Here is a 26,559-nt window from a genome sequence, read left to right as displayed (position 1 = left end):
TTGTTCATTACCCGATGGTACGTGTTACCACTTGGGTTATCTGAACTCTGGCATGCGAAGTTCATAACAATATCAGGAAAGATCCCTTGGGTACGAATGCATCATTTGTTGTGGAAACTGCGGGGAGTTTGAGGCTCATGGAATATAGATGGGGTGAATTGATGGCCCAATGATTTCGGCAGGCTGGATTTTAGACGCAGAGGAAATGAGATAACTCTGTCAGTAAAATAGTGGATGAAATTATCATAATTGAAGATGCTCTTCATCTCTCTCTTTCTCATCTGCGCATTCCAAACAGACGACGGCTCTTAGCTCTTGAGGCACAAACCTGCCCAATTTAGAACGGATCCTCAGTCAGAACCCTTCTTGTTTCATCTCGGATGTTGGAATGACAACCCTTCCCAATTCAATTGTTGGTCAATTCCGCCCAGTTAAGCAGGATTGGTCAATTAGAAATTTTGCCAAGCTCACCAGAGTTGGTCAGTTAGAAACCTTGTCCAAGATCAGCAGGATTGGTCAATTAGAAATTTTGCCCAGTTCACCAGAGTTGGTCAGTTAGAAACCTTGTCCAAGATCAGCAGGGTTGGTTAGTTAGAAACCTTGTCCAAGATCAGCAGGGTTTGTCAGTTAGAAAGTTTGCCTAATTCACCAGAGTTTGTCAGTTAGAAACCTTGTCCAAGATCAGCAGGGTTGGTTAGTTAGAAACCTTGTCCAAGATCAGCACGGTTGGTCAGTTAGAAACCTTGCCTAATTCACCAGAGTTTGTCAGTTAGAAACCTTGTCCAAGATCAGCAGGGTTGGTCAGTTAGAAACCTTGTCCAAGATCAGCAGAGTTGGTCAGTTAGAAACCTTGTCCAAGATCAGCAGGGTTGGTCAGTTAGAAACCTTGTCCAAGATCAGCAGGGTTGGTCAGTTAGAAACCTTGTCCAAGATCAGCAGGGTTGGTCAGTTAAAAACCTTGTCCAAGATCAGCAGGGTTGGTCAGTTAGAAACCTTGTCCAAGATCAGCACGGTTGGTCAGTTAGAAACCTTGTCCAAGATCAGCAGAGTTGGTCAGTTAGAAACCTTGTCCAAGATCAGCAGGGTTGGTCAGTTAGAAACCTTGTCCAAGATCAGCAGAGTTGGTCAGTTAGAAACCTTGTCCAAGATCAGCAGGGTTGGTCAGTTAGAAACCTTGTCCAAGATCAGCAGGATTGGTCAATTAGAAATTTTGCCCAGTTCACCAGAGTTGGTCAGTTAGAAACCTTGTCCAAGATCAGCAGGGTTGGTTAGTTTAAGAAACCTTGTCCAAGATCAGCACGGTTGGTCAGTTAGAAACTTTGCCTAATTCACCAGAGTTTGTCAGTTAGAAACCTTGCCCAGGTACCCATAGCGGAACTGGACCACTAATTGAAGTGACTGGATTGTACAACAGTAAGAGGCACAAAGTCCCTGCTGAAATGTGAAATCTTCTATAGAGTACTTGTCGCAAATAGAACCTTTCCAGATCTTGTATCAGGAGCTCAGATGTTATCTCAATGATGCAAGATGACTTATAATGCTCATGTCAGCAGTTTATCAGTGCAGTTGGTACAAAGAGCTTTGATGTAGCTGCGTTGTGATAGGTCTTCCTACTAATGTCACCGGAGAGGTCTTGTCTGTCATCTGTGATCAGCTCGTCGGTAACAAGATTAACAGTGACTCTTGCCTCCAGGTATTCTTTATTAGATGAATCAATCACCAGTGTTTGTAGACACATAAATCTTCTTACGGCTCATTAGTTTGATTTCTGGTTCATGTAGGAGCGTGCTTGAAGCAATCGGTATGTTCCTGTCGCTTGTAGGTGGTCCTAACCATGAACTGAAGGGTCCAGGCAATGTCAGATTTGACATCAGGAACAAGCAAGTGAGGAGCACGATGGTGTTCTGGTTAAGGTGGCTCGTAATTCCAACAGAGCAGGTTCGAGTCCAAACACAGACCTATTGCTTGTGATCTTTACTTTCGATTTTTTCGTCCTTCGACTGGGGTGTTGAACCATACGCACAAAATCGAAGAGAATGAGAGAACACATCTGTGGAAAACTATTGGGAAATTCATCTGTTCATGATTTATGTACATCTGTATTGCCTTTGAACATTGATGATGACATTTGTAACCAGTGCTTTGAAAAGTGACAGAGCAAGCATTGGAAATGGCAGTCAATAAAGTCCTCTGAAGAGCTACTTCTCTCAAGTGAGGGTGAGATTACTTTTGGCCATTTTGCAGGTGTGATGGTTCAATAAATGTACATGCTCTCTGCACTGTTGGTCTTTTAGTTCATCACTTTTAAGTGCATGGTGTTTCGAATGACTGCTTTCCTCATCTATTTATGATAGAGCTTGTTCATACTTTATGTTTTTCTGGCCTGGTGCTGCCAGCTTGTTCCCATTGATCCGGTGAAAAAGCGTCACATATTTGAGCTGTCAGAGGCAGTGGAACATGATTTGTGTGTGGATATTGGACTCCTGAATCCAGACTGACTGGGTTTGTATCGATTGGCTAGCAGTTGCTCCTGGACTGTAGAATGATTGTCAAACAAAACAATATAGTCTGTTGTTGTTGTACAGTGTTTTTTAAAAGTATCAAACTCCTTGCTGATGCTGAAGTAAAAGAAAAGAAGAATCACTGCTGAAACAAGGCTCAAAATCTTGATAAATGCATGTGATACTGCATGTGTTATTCATGCTGCCTTGTAAATCTGATGGCGGAAATGTGATTATTTACTAAAGGATTAGCCTACATATCCAGACATTAGCATGGATAGTTATCTGTCATTGACATTGTTAGTGCTCTCATGATTCTAGTAATCCATCCTTTTAAATGTCATCGCTTGTCTTTCTGAAGAATGAAATTAGATAGTTTTCCTCTACAATCACCATCCAGAATTGCAAATTGCATTGAAAAATGAAAATATGACACAAGAGATTGAGGTGCCCTGGAGACTATAAGCTGATTGACATCCATTGTTGCTTAAAGACCTATCATTGACAGTGGTGAACATCAAAGATGATGCACCAAGAGATGGATGTCAGCTGCTGGGCTGCATCTTGCTGAACCAGTGATGTAAAGTTGTATGCCACTCTTTTGTCATGGGCATATCTTCTTTATTACCAGGAAATCACCACACAGTGTTTGAATAAGTATTATGACAACATGCAGTAGCCTGTTAACCAATAAAGTGACTTGCCATATGAAGGAAACATTTCTGACAGCCCTAAAGGGATGTTGAGCATTGCTCAGCTGCATTTATTTGTCATTAGTGTTAAACCTAGCAGTCATCCTTTTCAGCAAGATGTTCTTGTCATTATGATGAGTAACATGTTGCAACAGTCACTTTGAAAAGGTTTGTTTCTCAGCCTGGAGTTATCAATGATGTTATGTTTAGCTGGTTGCTGTTAGGACTTTCATTTGGGGTATTTCAGCCTTATTTGGCCTGGTCTTGAGCCTGTCAAATGGTTGTTGCAAATTTGCAAGAGCAGAGCTCAGTCTTTACCTGCATCAATGAACAGGCTTACAGCACCTTGATGTTTCTGTGTTGTTTCTCTCTGCTGTTGCCTGTCGCTTCGCCTGACTCAGATACTGGGACACTGTTTTACCCCTGACCTTTCAGTCAAGTTAGTCGGCATGAATGTTACCCTAACTCCTGCCTTCTTATTCTCACTCTGAGGTATCATACTTCATCACCGAGATGGATCTCCGGAAGAGAAAGCCATGGACAATTTCCTCGAATCAGTGAGAACTGATTGGACAGAGGCTCAGTTCTGTTGATTTATGGGAAACCTGATACAAGTTGGGGATTTGTTTCAGGAAATAGTAAAATCACACTATTTTTCCAATTCTTAGTAGTGGCAGGTTCGAAACCATGCTTCACCAAGCAGTAAAAAGTCAGTACTGGCTGCCCTTTTGAGAGTGAAGTGTTCTCAATTCCTTGTATCAAGTGGAGATGTGTCCTCGCAGGCTGCAAAGCAAGCATTTTTTGCCTCGCGGGTTTCATGAATCTCTTGGGCAATCTGGCATAAATCTTTGCTGTTTTGTGCTCAAATCTCAAGAGAGGTGCGATATTCATTAGAAATATCTGGCACCAGAGCCATTCGTTTGGATGGAAAAGAAAACTATGGCGCTGCACAGGAAGTTCTTGGGACCTTGGGGGTTTAGTCTGTGATATGTTTGGTAATCTCAAAGACGCGATTAGAACGTTAAATCCAAAAGAATATTGCAAGAATAAAGACCCTGGTAATGGTTGTCCTTGGAGAATTGAACACAAGCATGCCTTGTTTCATAAAGCTCTTTACCTTAAGTGATGAAAGAGCCCATGAAGTGATGTTGGCTGTTAGGCTAGGAGCTTGGTTGTGTGGTACAAGAGTTGTCTTACTACAAACTTGTCTGTTAGCAATCTTGTTTTCCTGAAAGAAAATAAAAGGAAAAAAACTTGTTTTTTAGTTGACAAAGACTCGTTCTCAGTTGTCAAACATCAGGGTGTTTGTTGTCTTTAGTGCAACACTTTTATAAGAGCCCATTTTGATCATGAATATCACACGTTATTGATGAGGATATCACATGTAATTGATGAGGCAATGCTCTTTCTGTCCTGCTCCATGATGCCCGTATCAGGCTACACCACAAGTGGCCACTTGTTCCTCTCATTGAAGATGCTTCATCATATGCATATTGATCTGAGAGTAATCTGCCTGCCTTGATCTGTGTGAAGGCGATTATTGTGTGAGATGAATATGATAGTGATAGTTGCTGATAATAAGTGGGCTCCTAATGTTAAGTGAAGCTAATAAAAATGTTGAATTTGAGAATGTTTTATCATGTATCATGCAATGCTCGAGAAGAATTACCAGACAATTTCATCACAAGGACACAAGGAATGAGACTCAGGAATCAGATCTTTCTTACATAGAATGATCGCAATTTAAGGTGAGATTGATGTGCTTTGGATAATTGAATGGGAAGAGCAGTTTTGGCAGAATATATCCTTTCAGTCTCAAAAAGTTTTACCCGCCCACAAACCACCTTTTGCTGTTTTGGCTTGGTTTACGGTCTTCACCCCAAGTACACTATTGAAGAACCACTTTGTTATAAATAGGGATTGATTGAGTGAATACATTGCTCATTATCTGAAGCATGATACTCATCAGATGTCTTGCATTGATTCTTGCTATGATGATGGCTCTTTAGATGGCCATCAGTCGATCATCATCACCGTCTTACAGCTTCAGTATTCTGAGTTTCTGAGTCAGTTTGCTGATGTTATGGAAGACCAGAAACTACATTAATAATCGATATGTTCTTTAAATTAGCAGGGGAATTGACTGTTAAGGTTGACACAGTCATATTCACACCATCAACTTTAGCGGATTACTCCATTTCCATTTCAAAGTAGATTGACCACATTGCCTATTTGGGATCTAAAGCCAACAGCATCACCCATAATCTGTGGCTAAGAGTTATCTATCATTGATTCTGGTTCAATCTCCAACACAGTGGTATTAGTCTATCTGTGGATTGGTTATAGTGTCAGAGGTCATTTGTCTGTATTTCAGTCAAATATGTCTTTGGAGATTGCTCTTATGTCGTCTTCAACCGTACTAAAGTGTAACCTCACCACAAAATAATGATGCTTTGATGTCAATCTATTTCGTTCAAGAAGCATATGAAGTCTTCTTATGCATCCTAACTGAGCCAGCTTCAGGGAGAAAACGTATCAACAGTCCTTGAAGTAAGAAAAGTGATAACGTAATCTGACACCCGGATGACTGACATATTGTATCATGTTCTTCAATAAATCAACTATCTAGTGTAACAGGTTTATATCACGTAATCCTCTGCTTCAAAGATTCTGCAATTGCATTGAGTCATGAAAAGCCGAAGGCCTGGGAATGACTGGGAGTCTTCAGGAAGTAGTATTGGCATTGTAGTGCCTGTTGCTTTTGACGGCAACACCTTGAAGGGCTATGAATGACTGAGAGTCTGAACAAAGGACCCAGAACCTAGAATAATGACATTGTTGCTTGAAGAGAAACCTTGCTGAAGAAGGGCTGGACAAATAGAAGCATAAAGCCAACAAATATCAGCTTTGTTTCTTGCTTATCATGTTTACGTGGAATATGTACATTTTTTCCTTTGCTTCAAAGACAATTGCACTGAATCATTGAAGGCTTGAAGCAAAGTCCCAAAAATGACTATGCAATCCTCAGGATAAAGCATCAGAGACTGGCATTGTTTCTGCTGACAAGAATTCAAGCAGAGGGGCTGGGAATAAAGTAGCATCTCAGAATGAAAGCACCAAGAACTATACTGGCATTGCTTGTTAGTGTCAGAAAAGCCCCGAATTCTGCTGAGTCAGCATCCTGTAGGGTACATCATCTATTAAGAAGATTGACTCCTACAGGGAAGTGCTAGACACACATTCGCGGCCAGCTCATCAAGATTCCTGTGTTCCCGATAGCTTGCCTCTTGTGACATTCCACTAATAGTCTATTCATGGCTATGGGTAACACATTTTTGAACACAGTGACAGTTTGACTGTATATCGTTAGGGTCCTGAGGATGTTGCCGTGAAATATGGTCTGTTATGAGTTATGATATAAGTATAAGTAACATGGTATTAGTCAGATCCTCCAGCTATACACAGTTTGCTGAATTCTACCCTAGCTAGCACAGGCCGCTACTGAATTGCACCCTTGGGAAATAGCTTTGCTGGCACGAATATCATGTCCATTAGCTCTCTTTCCTTTCAACCTCCGTTGGCAGAACAGTGAGGCTGATTTTATGCAATGCATTTGCAAGGCCAGTGCAACATTTGACTTGTTGCAACCATGGCACTGTTTTGTGATAATGAAGAAAATTATCTCAAGATTTGCAAAATTACTCTTGACAGGCTAAAAGCAGTGCTTGTGGACACTCTAAAGCAAATGGCACAGCGACAAAATAGGATTAACCTATTGCTCGGATTGTGAACATCTTATACACTAGATTTGAGACGAAGCTGGCTGCAAGCAAAACGTGGGTTCATGGGAATTTTACAATTGGACTGATGATTGACATTGATATTCAGACCGAGTGAGTTGACAACATAAGAAGTCGCTTTGAAGTTCCCCTATTTACATTCATGCTGGAGAAAAGACTGCTATAAGGTTTTGGTCTGTTTGGGATGGTTTTATTAGACTTGCGTTGCTAGAAAGTAAACAGTGTCGACTATAGCTGAGCTAATAAACTCATGGGTGTTTGCATTTATGAACTTATGAGAAACGTACCTCTTCAAAAGGGAATGAGACCATACTGTCAACTGATGACGGTTTCTGCTCTGATTGATAAAGCTACAAGCTTGAAGTCAGTGTGACATTCAACATTGATTGTTGGCATGAGGCTGCTCGGAATTGCGTGTTGTGTCATACTTAACAATGAAATAATGTTTAAGGTTGCTTTGATGATGAATGAGTCTATTGGGATTTGAGAATGTATCAACAAGAAATCTTCCTTGAAGTAGAGTGGCCAACTGGAGATAATCTTTTCCATGCAGTATCTGGCCGCACACCAGAAGTGATTCCACTGGGGTTTGAGAATCTCACCACATCTCGGAGGTGTTAGGCAAGAGAATGAAATATTTCAGCTTCAGATGAGGAGGTGAGAAATCTGCAACTTATCATTTCCATTACGACAAGAGAATAATCTACTTGTCTATACACGGGCCAGAATATGATTCCACTAGGTTTTTATAATCTTACCACACCAGTTTTGATATCCAGACTGGGAAGTCAGACAAGAAAATTAAATATTTTCGCAGATGTAAGAAAATCTCAGCATGTTCAAATGTCTGTGGTATATAGCCACCAGCGACAGCCAATTCTTCTGGGGTTTGAATATCTAACCATGTCAGTATTGATATTCAGACCAGCCCCATTGGACTAGAGAACTAGACATTTGATACTCCCACTGCATATTGATGGTAACTAAACCTTTCTGGATTGACACCAAGCTAACTTTGCCTGAACAAGAAAGACATTGAAAGCTCTACATTCCTGTACAAAATGTATGGAATTGTCTTGGCTGAAATGAACTTGGGATGCCTGAGGGCTCATCATGGCAAATGCCTCACTTGTGAGGATTCAAGACTTTCTATCTTAAAGGCCAGAAGCCCCACGCTCAGATTTACCCGGGTATGGCAATTATCTCAAGGTGTGACGTAGCACAGCAGGCCAGTCCCACTTGTCCTAGTTCTCTGTGCTATGAATACATTACACCTATTACTCACTGAAATAACCTCAGTGTAGAGATCATGTGACTGACTCATCTGTCAGTTGACTAGCCAAATATGGCAGACTCCTCCCTCATCTGTCCATCAACCTGATGTACTAACGGTCATTACAGATAAAAATGTTTTAATATCTCATCAACTATACCAAAGGGAGGGCTGTATTTTGACAGACATGCAGATTAGATATTCATGAGTTTGGTAGACAAGTCTGAAGGAACACCTTGGACTGGTGCCAGAGATATCTGTGAGATTGTTGGAGAAAGTGTCGGAGGTTTGAATGCCCCGGTTATTGGTCACGTGACTGGATGTCAGCCATTAGGAGCTCCTTTTATACCGGCTTCTGGCCTTTAAGCACATTTCGAAGTAAATCTCAAATAATTGCCTGATTGTGTCATTGAGAATTTCTTGGCGTGCAATTCACATGTTCTCACATTTTTCTAACCCTAATGCTTTCATAAGTTCAAAATTTTGAAAATTTTCAGAGTCAAAAAAGTTTTGGCACTGATGATTTTGGTTCATTTTGAGCAGGAAAAAAAGTGAAAAAAATATTTGGACTTAGAAAATTTCATCTTAGGCCAATAGGCCTGGTTCAAGCAACAACTACTCAGTATGTCATAAGAAGAAGACTAAATATTTGACAAACAAGATACACCCATTGATAGTTATGCCTTGATTTACTTCTGTTGAGACACTTGACACATCATAATGAAATTCTTGGCCATGGTAATAATTGCAATAAACATTGGAATCGTGCGTAATTGTACTTCACCTGGATGTCTTGCCTTCTGCATTGCCAGTAGCATTCATGGCCTTTCTTTATACTTCATCAAACGAAACCCCTGCACTAGCACCTCACATCATAAATCTCCATCCAAACACAATACTCTATTGTGCTGGCTAGCCCATTGGACAACAATACTAGCCATTACAGTATAAATCATCATGCTGCAGCTAGCCGATCTCATACCAACACAGGTTACAAACAAAGTGGATTTTCAGCTCTTTCAAGTAAATTTATCAATAGGATATCTGGATGATTTTCATTATCAAATCACTTGAATTATGTCTTCACTTGTTCTCAAAAATGCTCTGAGGAGGCTTAGTGTTAACATATCTCAGCAAGCTGACCATTGAAGCCGACAGTACCAGAAGCCCCAAAGGACATTCTCCTCATAAACCACGTAAGGGATAAGTGACTGTGGCCAGGCAAGGATCGATGCACAAAGCAGTTGCTGCAGGCGTTCAGTTTGAATGTTAACAGAAGTGTTCTCTATGAGCCAGAACCTTTGCCTCAGTTGAGTTCAGTACTGTTAGCTCTTAATTGCTCTTCTTCTTTGTTTGCAGTGACCTTGAGTGACCTTGTAAGAAATTTGTGGTCATTCCAGCTGAAAATGATGATAACATTTAGGAAATCGTCATGTACCGTGTTTTCGGTACGCATCATGATTTTGCCTATTAACAATTCATGAGATCCAACTAACATGATGTCAAGTTGAAAATTAAAAATGTTAATTGGTGTTGAGGTTAATAGCCCATTGAGTGAGGCTGTCATAGCATACACTGGTTATGTTATGAAATGGTGATAGCCACAGGATGGATTAAGTCATGGTATGCCTCTCTCTACTGTACATGAACCTGACTCTCCTTAGGCTATTCCCAATACCGATAGACTTGCATTACTTATTGCAGTCTAAGCCAAGAAACTTCCTTGAAATATCTGTGATTCATGTACCATGGATGGCCGATAAGGACACCATGAGTTTGTAATGATTTATTGAAGAACCGATGATTGAACAATCCACTGAGCATTGTAAATGTTATGAGTGATGAGACCATATTGACTGTCATCATAAAGAGAGAGGACAACATTCAGATCATGATGGCGTCATATGAAAACTGGCAATGACAGTAAGTAGAAGAGGAAATACCACCATTTCTGATCAAGTTAGGGCCAGATAGGGAGCTGAGATGATGAAAAGCTGAAGAGGTTAAATACAGAGTGTTCCTGTTCCGAGGTCTCATGATGTGATTAGTATGCCAACCTCGTAAGCGGCCAGACGAAACGTGCTATACCAGGAACCGCTAATGGTTAAAGTATTCTCTATCAGGTCCACAGTGCATGTAACTCAACCATATGTCTTAGCTCTTCATTAATATCACAGTGCTATGGAATACTCTCTGAGAAACTCAAGCGGTGTTTGCTGATATTCCGACTTTCACACTCAGACGGAAAACCTCAGGCAATGTGCAGTGGTATTGTTTATTTTCAGCTTCTCTGGATCTTATGGTGCCTTCTTCCAATTGCTATGGGGATGGTAAGATATCATAATCGATAACGCAGCTTTAAATGTGTCTGGTGACTTTGCAATAGACAGCTATAATGAATAACAATGATATGAAAATGCCAAGCTTCCAAAGAAGTATTTCCCACTCACCAGTTCTTATATGTATAATGAGAGTTGATGTAAAGATGTGTTGGCCTTTATAGTACGCTGGTAAGCACAGTTATTAACTATTCTGGTTCACTATTTGTAGTTTGGAAGAACTAAGTCAAAGGATTCTGGGTGTCACTCCTGAAAGTCTTCACCATCTCAGACATTGATTTAAAAAGCTCCAACCCTGTCACATATCCAGACATGTTATATCATGATAAAGATCTTAATGAAACTCACTTGACGTAACAATTAATCTCACATCCAGATTAAGCGTCTCACTCCACCCGGAATAAAAGCTGCCCTGGATCAGAAGCTAGACAAGCTGAGCTGGTGGGGCGAGATGAAGAGATAAAGTGTTTTACTGACAGGGCTTTGAAGACTTAAATCTTTCACTGGTGTCTTTCTTGGCAATTTAATCAAGCTTTCAATATTTTGGCATGAAAAGCAATGTTGTCATGACAAAGCATTTAAGACCTTCATGAGGGAATAGTGGGTAGAGTCAATTGCATTTCTTCTTCAAGAAGTCTTATCAGTTTGTCTATCTACGAAGTTCAAAATGAATGGAAATGTGCTCCAATTGACTTGACCAGTAGAAACAGCAGGAAAGGAACCTCTCCTTTGTCTCTGGGGCAGTTCAATCAGAGAATCAGTGATGTCCAGTGCTTCTGTTGACTCAGTTACCTTACTAATCAAATCTTTTGGATTACAGTCGATGATGAATTGGCCAGCATCTTCTTCTTTTTGAAGGATGGCAGAAAAGAGCTAGACGATGCTGTTTGTTGCTTTGGCAGTAAGGTATATTCTCCATGTTACTAGTTTTGTCTGTTGGTACAGCAGGACCCACCTCAAATTGCAACAGACATGAAGTCACTTGTGTTTGTCAGTAATAGATCTAATCAAGAATAGATTCTTTAATCGATACTTGCTTTAATCTATAACATTCTAGAAATCTTCCGAAGTTTTTTGGTTACCGATGGTGAATTTTGGTCGATGATAACTTGAATAGATGTATAAGTGGGCACTGTATATTTCTGTTGCAATAAGTGGAGGATTTTGTAGCCATAAAGCTTCATTGACTAGACTGTGTATGCAGTGTTTACTGATGGGTAAAACCTGACCCTGTGTTTCATGCTTCCGGCATCCAGCAAAGGAAAAAAACCTGCTAGCCAATGATATATTAATAGTTAATGTGTCCGTATATCCCTATTTATCCATGAAACGGCGTATTATAGAAAATATAGAACCATGTGATCTGGGCTCATCAGTGTTACACGTCAATGGCTTTTATTGCTAGCCGGTGCCACAATAAATCACCCTTAGCCCATAGCATTAGCGTTTGACTTGTTGTGATGGTCGTTCCATAACAGGCTGTTATGGGTGTAGAGGAGATAGATGCAATTGTGTTTCTTTCTAGCTTGTACCTTACCAAGTGTTTGCCTTTGTGATACATTGTTCTAAGAGGATTTTCTATCGATGTCATTGTGTTCAATTACTATTTAGAGTTTATATACATATCACAAACAAACTTGCTGCATTCTGGGCAGTCTGATGGAGTGGGACCAAGAACCGTTGCCAAAGCTGATGGAAGTGTCTTGCCTCAACGACCCAGAAGCTTGTAGTCTTTTGGCCATCCGATGATGAAAGTGTGAGAAAAACTGCGAAAGGATTATTTTAACACCAAGACATGTCCTTTTCTTTTCGAGACATCTGATGTAAATGTGGATGACCATAATTGCAAACCTGAGTTATGCATAGTGTTCAGTGGCAATAAGCAGTTTTAACTTTATCATCCCTTGGAGCAGAAAGAAGAAAAAACTACCTCAATAGGAAGACATCATTCATCATCTTTTGGAGAAGTGTCTGACGTAAATCGGGTGACCATTATGGTGTAACCAGAGTTATGCCTGCCGTTCAATCGCAAACTGTTTAAGGATCAAGACATATGGCCATTGCTTTCTTTATAAAGACATTACCTTCTCTTGGGATTTCGTTAAGTCTGGTCTTCGCTGTGGCCAGAATTACCTTGTGTCGTTAATGGGAATGCCTGGGACTTTTTGATGGCAATTTCTTACTTTAGTGATGGGTGAATGTGCCAGGGTGACCAATCGAATTAATCTTTCTGGCTTTGTTGCTGTGGTTCTCAAATATTATGGAAATCTTCCCAAAAGTTGACCATTTGGCTAAAGAAAAAATAATTTCGTATCGTTTGTGTATAAATCTGTTTGATATATTGGAGAGTGTTTTGGTATAGTTAGAAAGTGAAGGTAAAAGAAAAAGAGAAAATTATGGATTAGAGTAGAATGTCTCCCAGCTAATGCTCATTCTATTTTCTTTGGTTAAATAGACTGTGAGCGGGGCCCCCCCCCCCCCCCCCCAGAAATAAATCTTTACAGTACTACTTAAAACTGCCACTTCTTTGCTTTATAACTTGAGTAGTGATCTACTATGTTTCAAATTGCTCTGCTTCGGCCCAGTTTTATGTGTGATTATATATTTAACAAATAAACGATTAAGCTAAACTAATGTTTCAAATTTGTGTTATTTGGGAATGGATTGAAGTCTGTTTCTCTTCAAAACCAATCACTGTTCAGTCGCAAGTATCTCAGATCAATCAATATATCACAGTAGGCTTGTACTGTAAATTGGAGATTCACTCATCCGAAATTGTCATAATTTGACAAGATCTAGTTTCTATCTGCAAGGATTGAAAGTTGCTTTAAGTATGTTATCAAGTTTAAAGGCAATGAATGCAAAATTTTAGATTTGTATTAAGATGTTGTTTAGTTGCCAATTCTAGGCGGTTTACGAAAAAGGTATGTCAGATTTCAAAGGATACTCTGTTGCAAATGTGGTCTGACAGACGCACCTCTCATTGCGTGAAAATGTTGATTACTGTGATTGAGAAATTTGAGTCGAACTCGTAATCTGCTGATGCTCTTTTAGAGCAATAAATTTTTGTTAAGGAACGTGTTCTCAGATTTCACTTTTCTCTAAACATTTCCGTGATGAAAACTTTTAAGAATAGTTCTGAGTAGAAAATGCCTTAAAGCATGCACCATCTCCATTTTCACTATTTTGGGAAAAATGTTTCATGATTTCTTGAGAGTCCGTTGTGAGATGACTGTAAATGGTGATGGTGATTTGTGTAGGAGCAGTCTTGGAAGTTGGAAAACTCGAAAAGCTTGTGTTTTGGTGGCTGGAACATCATGTATATGAACCCTTGACCTCCTTTGCCCCTTCCCCTCTAGAATATATCACACCTTCAAGTGAAGTGGGTTAATTGTAAATCGTTGATATCCCCTCCTCACCAAAGAAAGCAATGCATTTGTCAACAGTAGGACTATTGGCGAATCATCTTGTTGAATACTGCTGATAAAAGTCGACAATTTCTTCCAGATTGCTTGTAGTTGTCGAGTAAGATTGCCTTGACTCACTAAACTTGACAAATCACAAGTGGATTGAGAGAAAATTACATTTATTTGTGAAAACTTGATTACATTTCCAGTGTCTTAGTTGTCTCGGCAAGTATGGATGTGGCAAAAGTACAGCAGTATCTGGATGGAGATAGCTGCAGACGTGGGGTAAAATGGCTGTTATAAAAGTGGTAAATGGGGAGTATTGAAAGGTTCGGCCAGACCAGCACAGAAAAGTGCACACAACCATTTAGGCTTTTGTGTACATTTACTGATGTATCCAACAGCAGTCTTCTAAAGGGTAACTCTTTCAATCTCATATTTTATCCACTAGCTCTCATGTAGATTGACCTCCGAAACAAGCATATTATCTAGATTGATTCTTATTCTGATGTGATCCCGATTTCAAATATCACAAATATATCCTTAACCATTTCTTAGACATACACAGGTGACATACTGGTAGCCACTAATCCATACAAGGACCTGGGACAATACTATGAAACGGTAAGTCTTTCTGCTTGGAATCTATATTGGTCTCTGGGATGGAAGAAGATATTTTATTGTGACTGTAACGGGCCGACATCTCATTACTTGCTGTTGGTAATTGGACAAACATGCTTCTTATTCTAGTGGCATACCTGGGGTACCATGACTTAAGGCAACTCATTCATTAAATCAACATAAAGAGTTTGAATTACAATTTTCTCCTTGATCAATATGATCTTTGGATAGCCTGTAAACCATGTGAAGCAATTGGTGTACATGATATGCCTGTATTGATTGTGATGGCACCAGGCTGAGAAACGATCTACTCATCATTAAGGATTAATATTTAGCAACTCCTTAGTCAGTAATGATGGTTTGCTTATAACAAGTGGTTTGTTATTGTTGGTTAAAAAGCTGCTGTATTTATTGGTACCAACAATAAGAACTTTGTGGTTGGTGCTTGGAAATGCTGTGTTCAGGAACATTGGAAGAGACACGTGTTTCAGCATCCACTTTCGTGGCCTTGTCACAATATCCATCTGCTTTGAATGCTGAGTTGGTGTGACAGGGGATCCAATCCTAGTCACAGAACTTTGCTGAAGAATGATAGGACAAACGCACCAGTAAACAGGAGATCTTAGACATAATTGAAGATATCACAATATGTAGATGTCAGACTTACAAGTAATCAGTTTGTTCCATACTCGACTTACCTATATAAGTCATGTCACTGTTGATAAGAGCCTAGTCTTGATGTTTGCCATACAGAATGTTTTAGCATGGGCTGGGGGAAAGTGGACAAAAACATAAGTGTGAACTCCTGGTACATTCTGCATTTCTAACCACTGTCACAAAATATGAGAATTATCATGAATATTTCACAGAAATCTCCAGTTCCTATCTCTGCTATATCACTGGGGATTACACCACTTAGCCTTATTGCATTATCATGTCAATTTTAAAAGCATTTGTATTAATTACAAACATCACTGAACCCATCCCATTCCAATCTTGGATCACAGGGACAAGACCACGGACCAACCATTCAAACAGGCATCTATCATAGCCAAGGCAATGGGCTTATCATGAATTAGTGATAGTCGTCATGGTCATGGATGTTTAAACTGTGATCACCAAGTAACTTATTTGCTGTCATAGGGGATAACAACCACTCAAGCCTAATTATATTACCGGTCAGCCACACATCTATAATAAATAGTGGGAGTTCTGTTTCTGCCAAATCAGATTATGTAAAACTTTAAGCCACCATCTGATATCTATCGAATGGTGGCTTAAAGTTTAAAAGTCATGGAACATTAGGTCAATGATTTGTCTATAAAAAAAATGGCCAGGGCCATTGTGCTCACCTCATGTGGAGGAAAGATGGATAAAGAGCATGGTCTTGTGTCATGTAGTGTTAGGTTTGATGTAGGTCCAAGCAATTACAATTTCCCCAGAATGGCCAATTTACAGTACATTCGACCTCTGTGACCTTGAAAAGTAGGTCAAATCAAAGAAGACCCGGGTGACACATTGAATGGTTGTTAGAATTAGATGTACCTATGATATAAAATTGGTGCCAATCGGGCAAGTCATTACTAGGAATAATGGCATTTTGAAGAATTTAGGATTTGGCCCCCTCCCTGGAGGCCAAACGGCAAATCAGATCGCACCAAACTTCGGTACCTGAGATCACCTGACCAAGGGGTACATGTGTACTTAATTTGTGATCAATAGTCATTGCAGTTAAGAAACGTGCCATAGTTACGGCCTGACGGCGAATTTACGCCATTTGACCTCTGTGACCTTGACAAGAAGGTCAAATTAAAAACCTGTGTGACATATACTGTATGGTGGTTAGATGTACCCATGATATCAAATTGGTGGCAATCGGGCAAGAAGTTAAGGAATAATCACATTTTTAAGGTTTTTGGATTTTGCCCCCTGGTGGTCAAGTGGTGAATCATATTGGACCAAACTTTGGTCCCTGAGATCACCTGACAAAGGGGTAAATGTGTACCAAATTTGGTATCAATAGTCATTGCAGTTTAGAAACGTGCCATCGTTACATCCTAACGGCTAATTTACACCATTTGACCTCTGTGACCTTGAAAAGGAGGTCAAATCAAAAACCCGGAGGATATATGATGCACCTTTGCTAGAAGTACCTACCATATTTTTTTCAAAATTTCCCGACTACTATTAAGGGAGATATTGCATATTTTCACTTTTAACGTTTGGCCCCCTGGTGGCCAAACCATGAAACGAATCGGACCGAAACTTGGTCTCCCAGGTGTCATTACATAAGGGTACATGTGTACCAAGTTTCAACTCAATAGCTCTAACAGTTACGAAACGTGCCCTGCTAACGGACGACGGACGACGACGGACGACGACGACGACGACGACGACGACGACGATGACGGACGACGGACGCCACGGTATGGGATAAGCTCACCTCTGCTAAGAGGTGAGCTAACTATGCCTCTGCCCAAAGGTTTTAAAGTGAATTCACATGTTCTTAAAGGGTCTCTTTTGTCTCCATGAAAGTGGTGCCTCCTAATGTGCCTGTCCACCACCAGGGATTCCACATTCTTCCAATACTGACAATGGATGTAAAGCATATAACACTGATGTGGCATTGTCACAACCAGTACAACTACCGGCAACTGAGGACATCAGTGCCCAGTGAACATTGCCCCTGAGGACATCGGTGCCCCTCTCTGACTACTAAGTGAACCCGACGCCCAACATCTATCTCACACACCTCTTCACCTCTTTCATCCAATCATCCACCTGGTCGTCAAATTATCTTAAACCTGATCAAACTCATATCTTAATGTTCAAGTCGGCACTCTCAAACCCATTAAATCAACTTAAAAACAGATTGAACATGTAAATGAGTGTTCTGAAGTTTATTTTATCAGACTCTGATAAACCTAAGTGACGACTTGACAGTTTTAGCACCCGTGTGACCCAGCCAACCGAATATGGACCTGAATATCAATAGGTCTCAAGAGAGCATTAGGTTTTAAGGAGATGTATTCAGACCAGTCAGATCGGTTGAATGATTGAAATGTCACAACCTAATTCAAATTCTAAGCACAACTTGTTGATGTAGAGGTGTTGATTTTCATGTCTGCTGCTTTTTGCAATGTTGGAGCCAGGTGTTGGGCAAGTTTTATTCTGACAAGCTGTCACCTTGTCTAAAATCCTGTGTTCTGTAATATGGTAGCAGAGCGAAGTTTTGAAATGTGCTAAATCCCACACAACCACTAAAGCGCTTTCCAAACATCTGAAAGACAAAATCACTGGGTCATACCAAGAACTGAATACATAGACAGATGATTAGTCATTGGAAGGATCCTTCTGTCTGTTGCAGTCCAAAATTGCTGTCATTGATTCCTGTCTGCTTGCAGTAGACAACATCGGACACTCTTATTCTAGTCACGGCTTTCACACATCCAAGAAGACACTTGATTGTAATCTTTCCTCTCCTGGGAAGGTGTATGAATATTAAATTGATTATATTACGCTAGCTGTCAATTTACCCTAACATTTCATATGTGGAACAATAAGGTGGTGTGTCAGATTGTACTGGGTGGCTGCTGTATCACTGGTTTATCAAGTGCTTATTCCTAGGGTGACAACTGTATTGTACGCGCCGGTCACCGATCCAAAGGTTGACTGCGCTCAATGTTGCTTAACTTCCACTCTGGGGCCAACACGCCAACCACTGGGCCATAAAGGAATTCCCTCATGGCCGGCGGGTTAAGCCGTGCCATATACCTGGGGGTACTATACATCATTCCCCCCTTCGGACAGAGATGGATCGTCCGCAATCCAACTTTATAGCGCTTCATGCGTCTCAGTACCGAACTACAAATCCAGAGCTCGCATCGCGTGGGAAGGTCTGCCAAATGTATTGTACGCGCCGGTCACCGATCCAAAGGTTGACCGCGCTCAACGTTGCTTAACTTCCACTCTGGGGCCAACGCGCCAACCACTGGGCCATAAAGGAATTCCCTCATGGCCGGCGGGTTAAGCCGTGCCATATACCTTGGGATACTATACAACAACACTGAGTACACTCAGATTTGTCAGCGAATGTTGTGTTGAGAGCTTAGATCAACCTAAATGATCCAGAAGTTAAGGTATTGGTACACCGATAGGTGGAGCTATCACAATTGTAGGCCAAAACCAAGGCTGCAGTCAAGGTTTTAGGAGACACGACAGCCCAATACTCCTAATACTGCTCTGACTGCAGGTCATAATGTCTTCCGTCATCTCACCATTACTTTGCTGATCATGCTCCCTTGTTGCTTGTAATTCTGACAAGAGGCTGATTAGTAGCTGATTCCTTGTAGAACTGCAATGGCCATGATGTGTCCCATTAGATCATGAACCTAACCCAACTGACAATTATGCCAAGCATGGTGCCCAGTGACTGGACATCCCAGCTTCCTGCAGGAAACTTGCCATCAATCCCAGTGCTTTTCTAATCGCATGTCTTGATGCCTTCTGTCATCTCGCTTGCAAATCAATTAGATTTGTTAGTCAGTCTCGATTTGCTGACCACAGGAAAATCATGTCAGGTTGTCAGGTCATTTAACCTTAGCTCTCATGTTCAAAGATGATCCATGATAGTAAGTCACGAGGGTTTTCAGAGTCAGTTGAACCAATTATGTTGATAATCATTCCTTTGTGCAAGTTTAAACGTAATAACTAGCTGAATTGTCAAGCCAGTCCATCTAGCCTTTGACCATAAAGCTTTCTGGTATCAAACTAATAAACTCGCTGGGTTCCTGCATGCAAATCTATGGGAAATTCATCTGCTGTGACCGCATGTCATCATGCATGTCTTCTTTGATATTGCTTGCAGATCAACTTTTTTGTCAGTCTTGATGTGGTGGTCAGAGGGAAATTATGTCAGGTCGCTGTCATTAAACCTTTGCTTTTATATCCAAAGACGACCTATGCTATGGCGATGATCAGTACCAATTTGTTCTGTGGTGGTTGTTTGGCATTGTGTTGATAAAGAAATCTGTGTTTAAACAAACTCTTTCGGTTGACTAGATTGACATCTTGGGATCCCTGGCAAAACAACCTACACAATAACAATGTGACTGAGTTGTTTTGCCAGGCGCCCATTCAGAAACACTTTCCTTCAACTTAACATATTTACGTACACCTATCAAATATTGCTGAACATTGCACTTGATATTCTGCAACCAGCGAAAAAATGACCATTATTCTCAGTCCTAGCCTGAGGCATATCACCACCAAGCGCTATTTGAAGCTGGTATTCGAGGAAGCTGATGGAATGGAATGCATATGATGACCTGCCACTGACAGGGTTTACCAAGATGACCCTGTCTAGTTAGGAGATAATAGAACTGTCTGTCCATCCTTGTTATGATGGCTAAAAGCATAGTTTCCAAGGACCCATCTGACTGCTGGCACCAATGCCAGTACCAGTGCCATCTGAATGAAATGAACATGATGATCTGCTGCTGACAATTAAGTCATCCAAGACGAGCCCATCAAGTTAAAGGATTAATAGATATATCTGGCCATCCTTGGTGTGATGGCAACCAGCCACATAGCGCTTGATTCCAGTCATGATGTTGGACCAAATCGGATTAGTGTGTTGAGTTAAAATTTATTAATCAGGAGCATGCTCATGGTACTAATCAGTACTAACCTTATTTCGTCCTTGATAAAAATTCTCTGAAATCAGGGAAAATATCTTGATATTCATCGCTTCAGCTGTTTATGTAATTGTGTCTCCATTATGTTGGCTGCTGTGTCTACTGTCAGTCTTCATATAAGACATCCTTGCCAGCATATGAAATCCCTTGAGAGACTGCTTGTCAGTCTGCTGCCAATTGCTTGAAGACTCGATCAGGATCAGATATACACCAATATCTTCTTGCCCGACAAGGCATGGAATAAAGGGATTATTACGCAGACAGATGAGGTTGATCCTGCTGGTTGAAGAAGTAAATTTGTTGCCTGGGTAAAGATAATTAAATACAGATATCGTGGGATTAGATGACCTAAAATGGTGGTCCTGGGCCTTCGTCATTTAATTGACCCTGGCCCATTCTACAAATTACATGTAATTCCATTTATTTCCTATTGCTCTCCTGTTACAGGACACGGTATTTCGCTATCACGGGAAGAAGCTTGGTCAGTTACCTCCACACATCTACGCCATTGCCGAATCTACGTATGCCAATCTGATGAAGGATAAGAAGAACCAGTCTGTCATCATTAGTGGTGAGAGTGGAGCCGGCAAGGTATGTCTTGCATTCAAATGGTCCTTTGATCCTTAGCCAAACTATGGACACTTGGTGTTCTTCTCTGTTTGGCAGTGACTTCAATGTTAGAGTGTGTCATAACCATAGGAGCATTCTATTGAATTTTGAACTTGTGAAAACTCTGAAGGATGAAAAAAAATTTTTTTTTTTTTTTTCCGCTCAAAATGAAGAACCATCATCAGCCCCAAACATTTTTTGGCTTTGAAAAATTTTTCAGAATTTTGAACTTATTAACAGAAATTAAAATCTGAAGGATGAAAAAACTTCTAAATCCACCCCGGCGACCACCTCGGTAACGGTACCATTCAACCTCGGGCCCATGAGTGGTCGTGTTACCGGGGTTCCACTGTATAATCACGGCAGTTGACCTGCACACATTCCTTTTCCCATTCTCTTTCAGACGGAAAGCACCAAATTCATTCTGCAGTACCTTTGTTCTATCACCTACGATGTATCAACATGGATTGAACAACAGATTCTTGAGGCTAATACAATCTTGGAAGCTTTTGGTAAGAAAACCTCGCTCGATCGAGTTGGGGGAATCAAGTTTGAGACACAGTGTCCTTTGGTACCAAGAAAGTCAGATGACCTCTCTGGAAAGACAGGATTTTTGCCATTATTCAACTGTCTGACCTCTCGCTTAGATCCAACGTGAAACTGTGAGGGGAAACTGGTGAAACTATCGGGGAAACTTCAGTTGGGTTTTCACAGACGTTTTTGATGGTGTCCTTGGTATCAGTAGCATCTACCTCTTCATGTTCTCTCAATGTCAAGAAATCTTCTAAATTTTCTCTCTGACACCGAGTGGTTTCAAGTCTGACATTGCTTTTATCACATTGTTCAATCTCTCACAGTCAGTAGTTTTTAATGGAAAGTAATACAGCCATCTACTGTCTTAGACACTGAGGAGTGTTCACATGGAATGGTGTCTTAACATCTTCAGCTGAAGCAGACATTTAAGTGGTTTTTGAAATGCTTCCAATGCTTCTGATGCTTTAGCGGTCATGGAGTACTTGTGGTATTGATACAGCAAGTGCAATTTTCTCACTTGACTGGTATTGAAGATGTTTTAATGACAACTGTGTGGACTCTCTGGTATTCTAGAAAAATGCTGTGATTACTGTTTGAAATGGATCCAGTTGTACAGCACCTTTGGGCATCAAAAGTATTGAAGTCAAAGTAATGTCTGTTTCTGCATCAGTTGGAATTGGCTTCCATTGCCATATTGATATCAATAGGAATTCAGTGGATATCTTAGCACCATGCCTTCGAGCAACAATTCGTATAATGCAGTTGCGATCTGCTTAGGTTAATGATATTGATTGGCTAAATGTGTTTAGGACAATAACACTCCTACCACAGTAACAGGAGATGTATGGATCAGTTAAATTAAGAAAGCTGTTAGGGCAGTCTGATGGAGTGGTCAATGAGGAAGCACTTTCTATTTCTATTTCTAAATGTCTCGATGGATACCGATTCTTAATATGCTTCGATCCGCCCATTAGCGCAGCTAGTAACTAGAAACTTAATACCAGCTGTGCTGCCTGCACTTGCAAGGGATGTCTGGGCCAGTAAATTACCTTACTTGTTGTGCAAATCCTTTGCACTTGTTTGACCACTGTTCAGGATGATTCTGATGAAGGAAATATGAGATAATGTCTTAGTTACAACAAACCTGAGTCAAAAGTGATATGCCAATGCTTGGTAACAAGCTTGAACTGCCCTTACACCATCTAGGTGACAATTGATGAAAAAACAGGAACTATTGATATCTTCACTTACACACCTTGCGGCCACCTGTAACCACCAATACATTATTCCAATATTCATCCACTGACAGCACTGTTATTGCTGATGGCATGATGTGTTATATTGCGTTTATGAAGCCATTCGTTGTCCTTATGACATATCTTTATTCATTGGATGACACTATTACATTATACGACCTCCACATTCTCATATGTGGTCACTTAGGACTGACAGGAGCGATGTTGGCATATTAGGACCATTTAGAGAGATGGGTTCTATGATAAATTGGATGGAAATAATCAGTTTATCAATACAGATTGATATTTCCTAACTTGAAATGGAAGATGTACCCATCTAATTCATCGTTTCATTTAGTACTTCATAACAGGTAGTTAACCCTTTAGGTTGCCAATTTCTTTTGATGTATGTTCAGAGAGAGACAAAGTCTGACATTGAATGCTCCAGTATCTCATCAATATAACAGCAATCAGTTGGCAGGCATTTTGATGCTGAAGATTTAGGTAGGATGATGGAGGTCACTGGAGAACCTGAGGCTAATTGATACATGGCAAGCTTTAGCATTAGCAGGCTATAGGCATCGGTTTGGTTGCTTCCTGTATGATTATAAAGATGACATTTTCTGCCTATTTTGTCAAATCGTTGACTTGCATATTGTGAGCATCAGTGGAATGACCAGGGATATCGATGGTGATGGTGATTAACTGGGCCACTTATGGCTCTGAAACACAGGCTCACATCTCATTTACTTAACAGTGATGGCAGTCAGTGAGTACAGACTATATTGCCCCTTGGGAATGTGGTTCTGTCTGAGCGCTTGTTAGTCACACTTGAGGCTGATGACACCATATACTGGTTTGGTTTATCCCATCAGTTCTGTACATCTACTGGTGATGCCCTTGTCTGTCATCATCTGTCTATTTAATCCTGATCACCAAGTAGCTAGTGCTAGATACAGGTTCCAGATGGCTAGAAGTCTACCCTAGGGCTGCTCAGTCTAGCAGTGTGAGGAGTCCTTTCATCATATCTGCTTTGGTCTTTTCATCCATTGTCCTTAAAGGCTGGTGTGGTCTCGACTTCTTGGTAGCAGATGCTGAGATCATTCCCTCTTCCAGCCTTTGCAAGACTGTCTGTAAGTTCTAAATGAATGGGATTTAAGACCCTGAACTAAAAGCAGTACTCTTGACTTGAGACAATAAAACATGTTCTGGGTTTAAAAGAGACATGTTATTGGCTAAGTGGGTTAACTATCATGGTTCCTAATCTTCATTAGTTCTAAAATATGGAGCACTAAATTGATATTGTACGAGTAATGGTTGCATGTTGAACAATCTATTAAATTAGCCAGGGGGATGAAACTAATGGTGAGAGTGGAGTGATTACACCAGAGAAATCATCATTCAAATGACTTGCAGATTAATAAAATGACTATTTTTGGGGGAAATCAAAACTTTTGAAGGAAATTTAGATGCCGTAATTTTCTCTGATTTGGCAAATTAGTGTTGGGAAGAAGAGTTTATGATTGATGCTCTGAAGGGTTTTCCATGGATTGAGCAGTTTGTAGCGATATGAGATAAATAGATGCTGGGATAGAATGGGATAGAATACGGGATGAGTAGATGGGTGCATGAGGCTATTTATGAAATGCCCTAATGGGTAGGTTGGCCTATTGATAGAAACCATCACAGCCTTTGTACAACATTGAATGCGGCTTAACAGTTTTTGCTTTTAGTGTTCAACATCATTCAACCAGCATAGCAACTTGAAATCATTTTCATTAGCTTTAGTCATCAATAGTCATAAACTCAGCTCTCCTAATAAGAAAATAAGGCTGCTCAGCTGCTGTGGGGCTTGTGTGTGTGTGATAACCATAATATACAGTTTGGAGTTGGAGTTTAATCATTAATTCTCGGCTGTTTATTCATAATTACTGAAGCGATGGTTGATAAACATGACGAATAGTTAAATTTAATGAAGTTGACTTTGGCTTCTCCACCTAATGAGAAATGCGTTACAGCCAACGGGGAAAACTCATCGTAGTCAGGTAAAACCGTTGAGGCAATCCTCCACGGGGCCTTGTTACACATACCATTTACACAGTCACACACACATTCCAATTAAATACGATAGGTACTGTCTTTGCCTGGGGCCATTCTTGAAAAGTAGTTAACTCTTCTCTCTCTGCACTTTCTAGGTAATGCCAAGACTGTACGCAATGACAACTCCAGCCGGTTTGGCAAGTTCGTGCAAGTGTGTTTTGACAAATCAAATCATATTAGCGGATGTGTTGTGCAAGACTACCTCTTGGAACAATCAAGACTTTCCTTCCAATCCGTCAATGAGCGGAACTACCACATCTTCTATTATCTGGTCGCTGGTGCTCAAGTGAACAAAGACCTAGCTAGCCAGTTCATGATTGGTGATCTTGGTGTCTATACTTACCTAAATCAGTCTGGTTGTGTGTCATTAGATGGCGTCAATGATGCCCAGAGATTTGACGAACTCCGCCTTGCCTTAAATATGCTCAATGTGTCAGAACGAATGACAAACGGATTATTCAGTACACTCTCAGCCATTTTGTGGATCGGGAACTTGACATTTGAAGATGTTGATGGTGAGAAGTGTCAGTTGACCCAAAAAGATCGCAAGACAATGAGTAGGATTTCCCGCTTGCTGGGTGTGTCCATGCCAGAGTTGGACAAGTTGGCGATCACAAGGCAGCTGGTAGTGAAAGGTTCGGCCACTGATATTCCTCTCAAAGTCCATGAGGTAAGTGAGAGAGATTAGATTTAACCTGTATGAAAATAAGCTTGAATTAATGAAAATTAACAAGTCATAAGAACCTTTATGAAAGTAAGCTTGAATTATTGAATGAAATTAACAAGTCATAAGAACCTTTATGAAAGTAAGCTTGAATTAATGAATGAAATAAACAAGTCATAAGAATCTGTAAGAAAGTAAGCTTGAATTAATGAATGAATTTAAAATTCTCTACTGTAAATCTCTACTCTGTATTGTATGCTCTTATATGTATATATGTCTGAAAGATCGTCCAATCAGGTGGGTTTTCAGCCCATATCTGATGGCAACAACAGGGTTGGAACTATTTCTGCTGTGTTGAAGCATCTTTTTTTCAGCAATGTGGAATTTTTGCATTTGTTCATTTTTTGAATGCTGAAGTAAGAAAAGCACAATTTCCAAAAAAGCATTTGTTTACGTACAAAATGTGTCCACGTGCAAATCATAGATTATCACAAAAATCAAATGTTTTTTACTTTCTAAAATCACACCTGAATTTACCAAAAAGACAACTAAAATCCTTCATTTCAAACAAATAAATTGTTTCAGATTGATTGAAACGATATATTCACTCACGTCAGATCCACACTGTGCTTTCATTAAAACTTTCTTTATAGTTTAGGTAATTCGATAAATAGGGAGGCTTTAAATTTTCTCCTGAAAGTCAGTAATTCTCAGTGAATAACTGATATTCAGAAGACACTAAATGTTTTTAACCATGATCTTCCTAAAACATCTAAATTAATAATTTTCAGTCACTTACTTCACCAAACTTTCAAAGCAGTTGTTCCCAAAATTGTGGGCCATTCGACAAATTCAGTAATTTTTTTTACTGATTTTGAACAGATTAGCAAAATTTCAAAGTTGCTCCTGAAGATCAGTATTTTTTTTGACTGATTTTGAGGAGATCCAGAGAATCCATAGGTCTTCTTTATGACTAAATATAAAGAGCTTTCACCCAAAGTTTTGCCCCCCCCCCCCGCAAATCTCTTTGATGGGATGACACATTGAATATTGGATTGTGGACAATTTGTAGAAGGAATCTTTCTCTT

General features: G+C 40.2%; 1 protein-coding gene across 1 annotated transcript in view; it reads left to right on the top strand.

The window, feature by feature from the left end:
• The window catches only part of LOC135484511 (unconventional myosin heavy chain 6-like), a 156,636-nt gene that overhangs the window by 15,180 nt on the left and 114,897 nt on the right, over window positions 1-26,559 (top strand). Inside the window, exons 3-6 of the mRNA XM_064766069.1 lie at window positions 14,571-14,636; window positions 20,777-20,920; window positions 21,342-21,450; window positions 24,903-25,477. Coding sequence (XP_064622139.1) covers window positions 14,571-14,636; window positions 20,777-20,920; window positions 21,342-21,450; window positions 24,903-25,477 — 894 coding nt within the window. The remainder of the gene's footprint in view (window positions 1-14,570; window positions 14,637-20,776; window positions 20,921-21,341; window positions 21,451-24,902; window positions 25,478-26,559) is intronic.

Source organism: Lineus longissimus, chromosome 3, assembly GCF_910592395.1.
Source record: "Lineus longissimus chromosome 3, tnLinLong1.2, whole genome shotgun sequence".
NCBI lineage: Eukaryota > Metazoa > Nemertea > Pilidiophora > Heteronemertea > Lineidae > Lineus > Lineus longissimus.
This window is presented reverse-complemented; position numbering and strand designations above follow the sequence as displayed.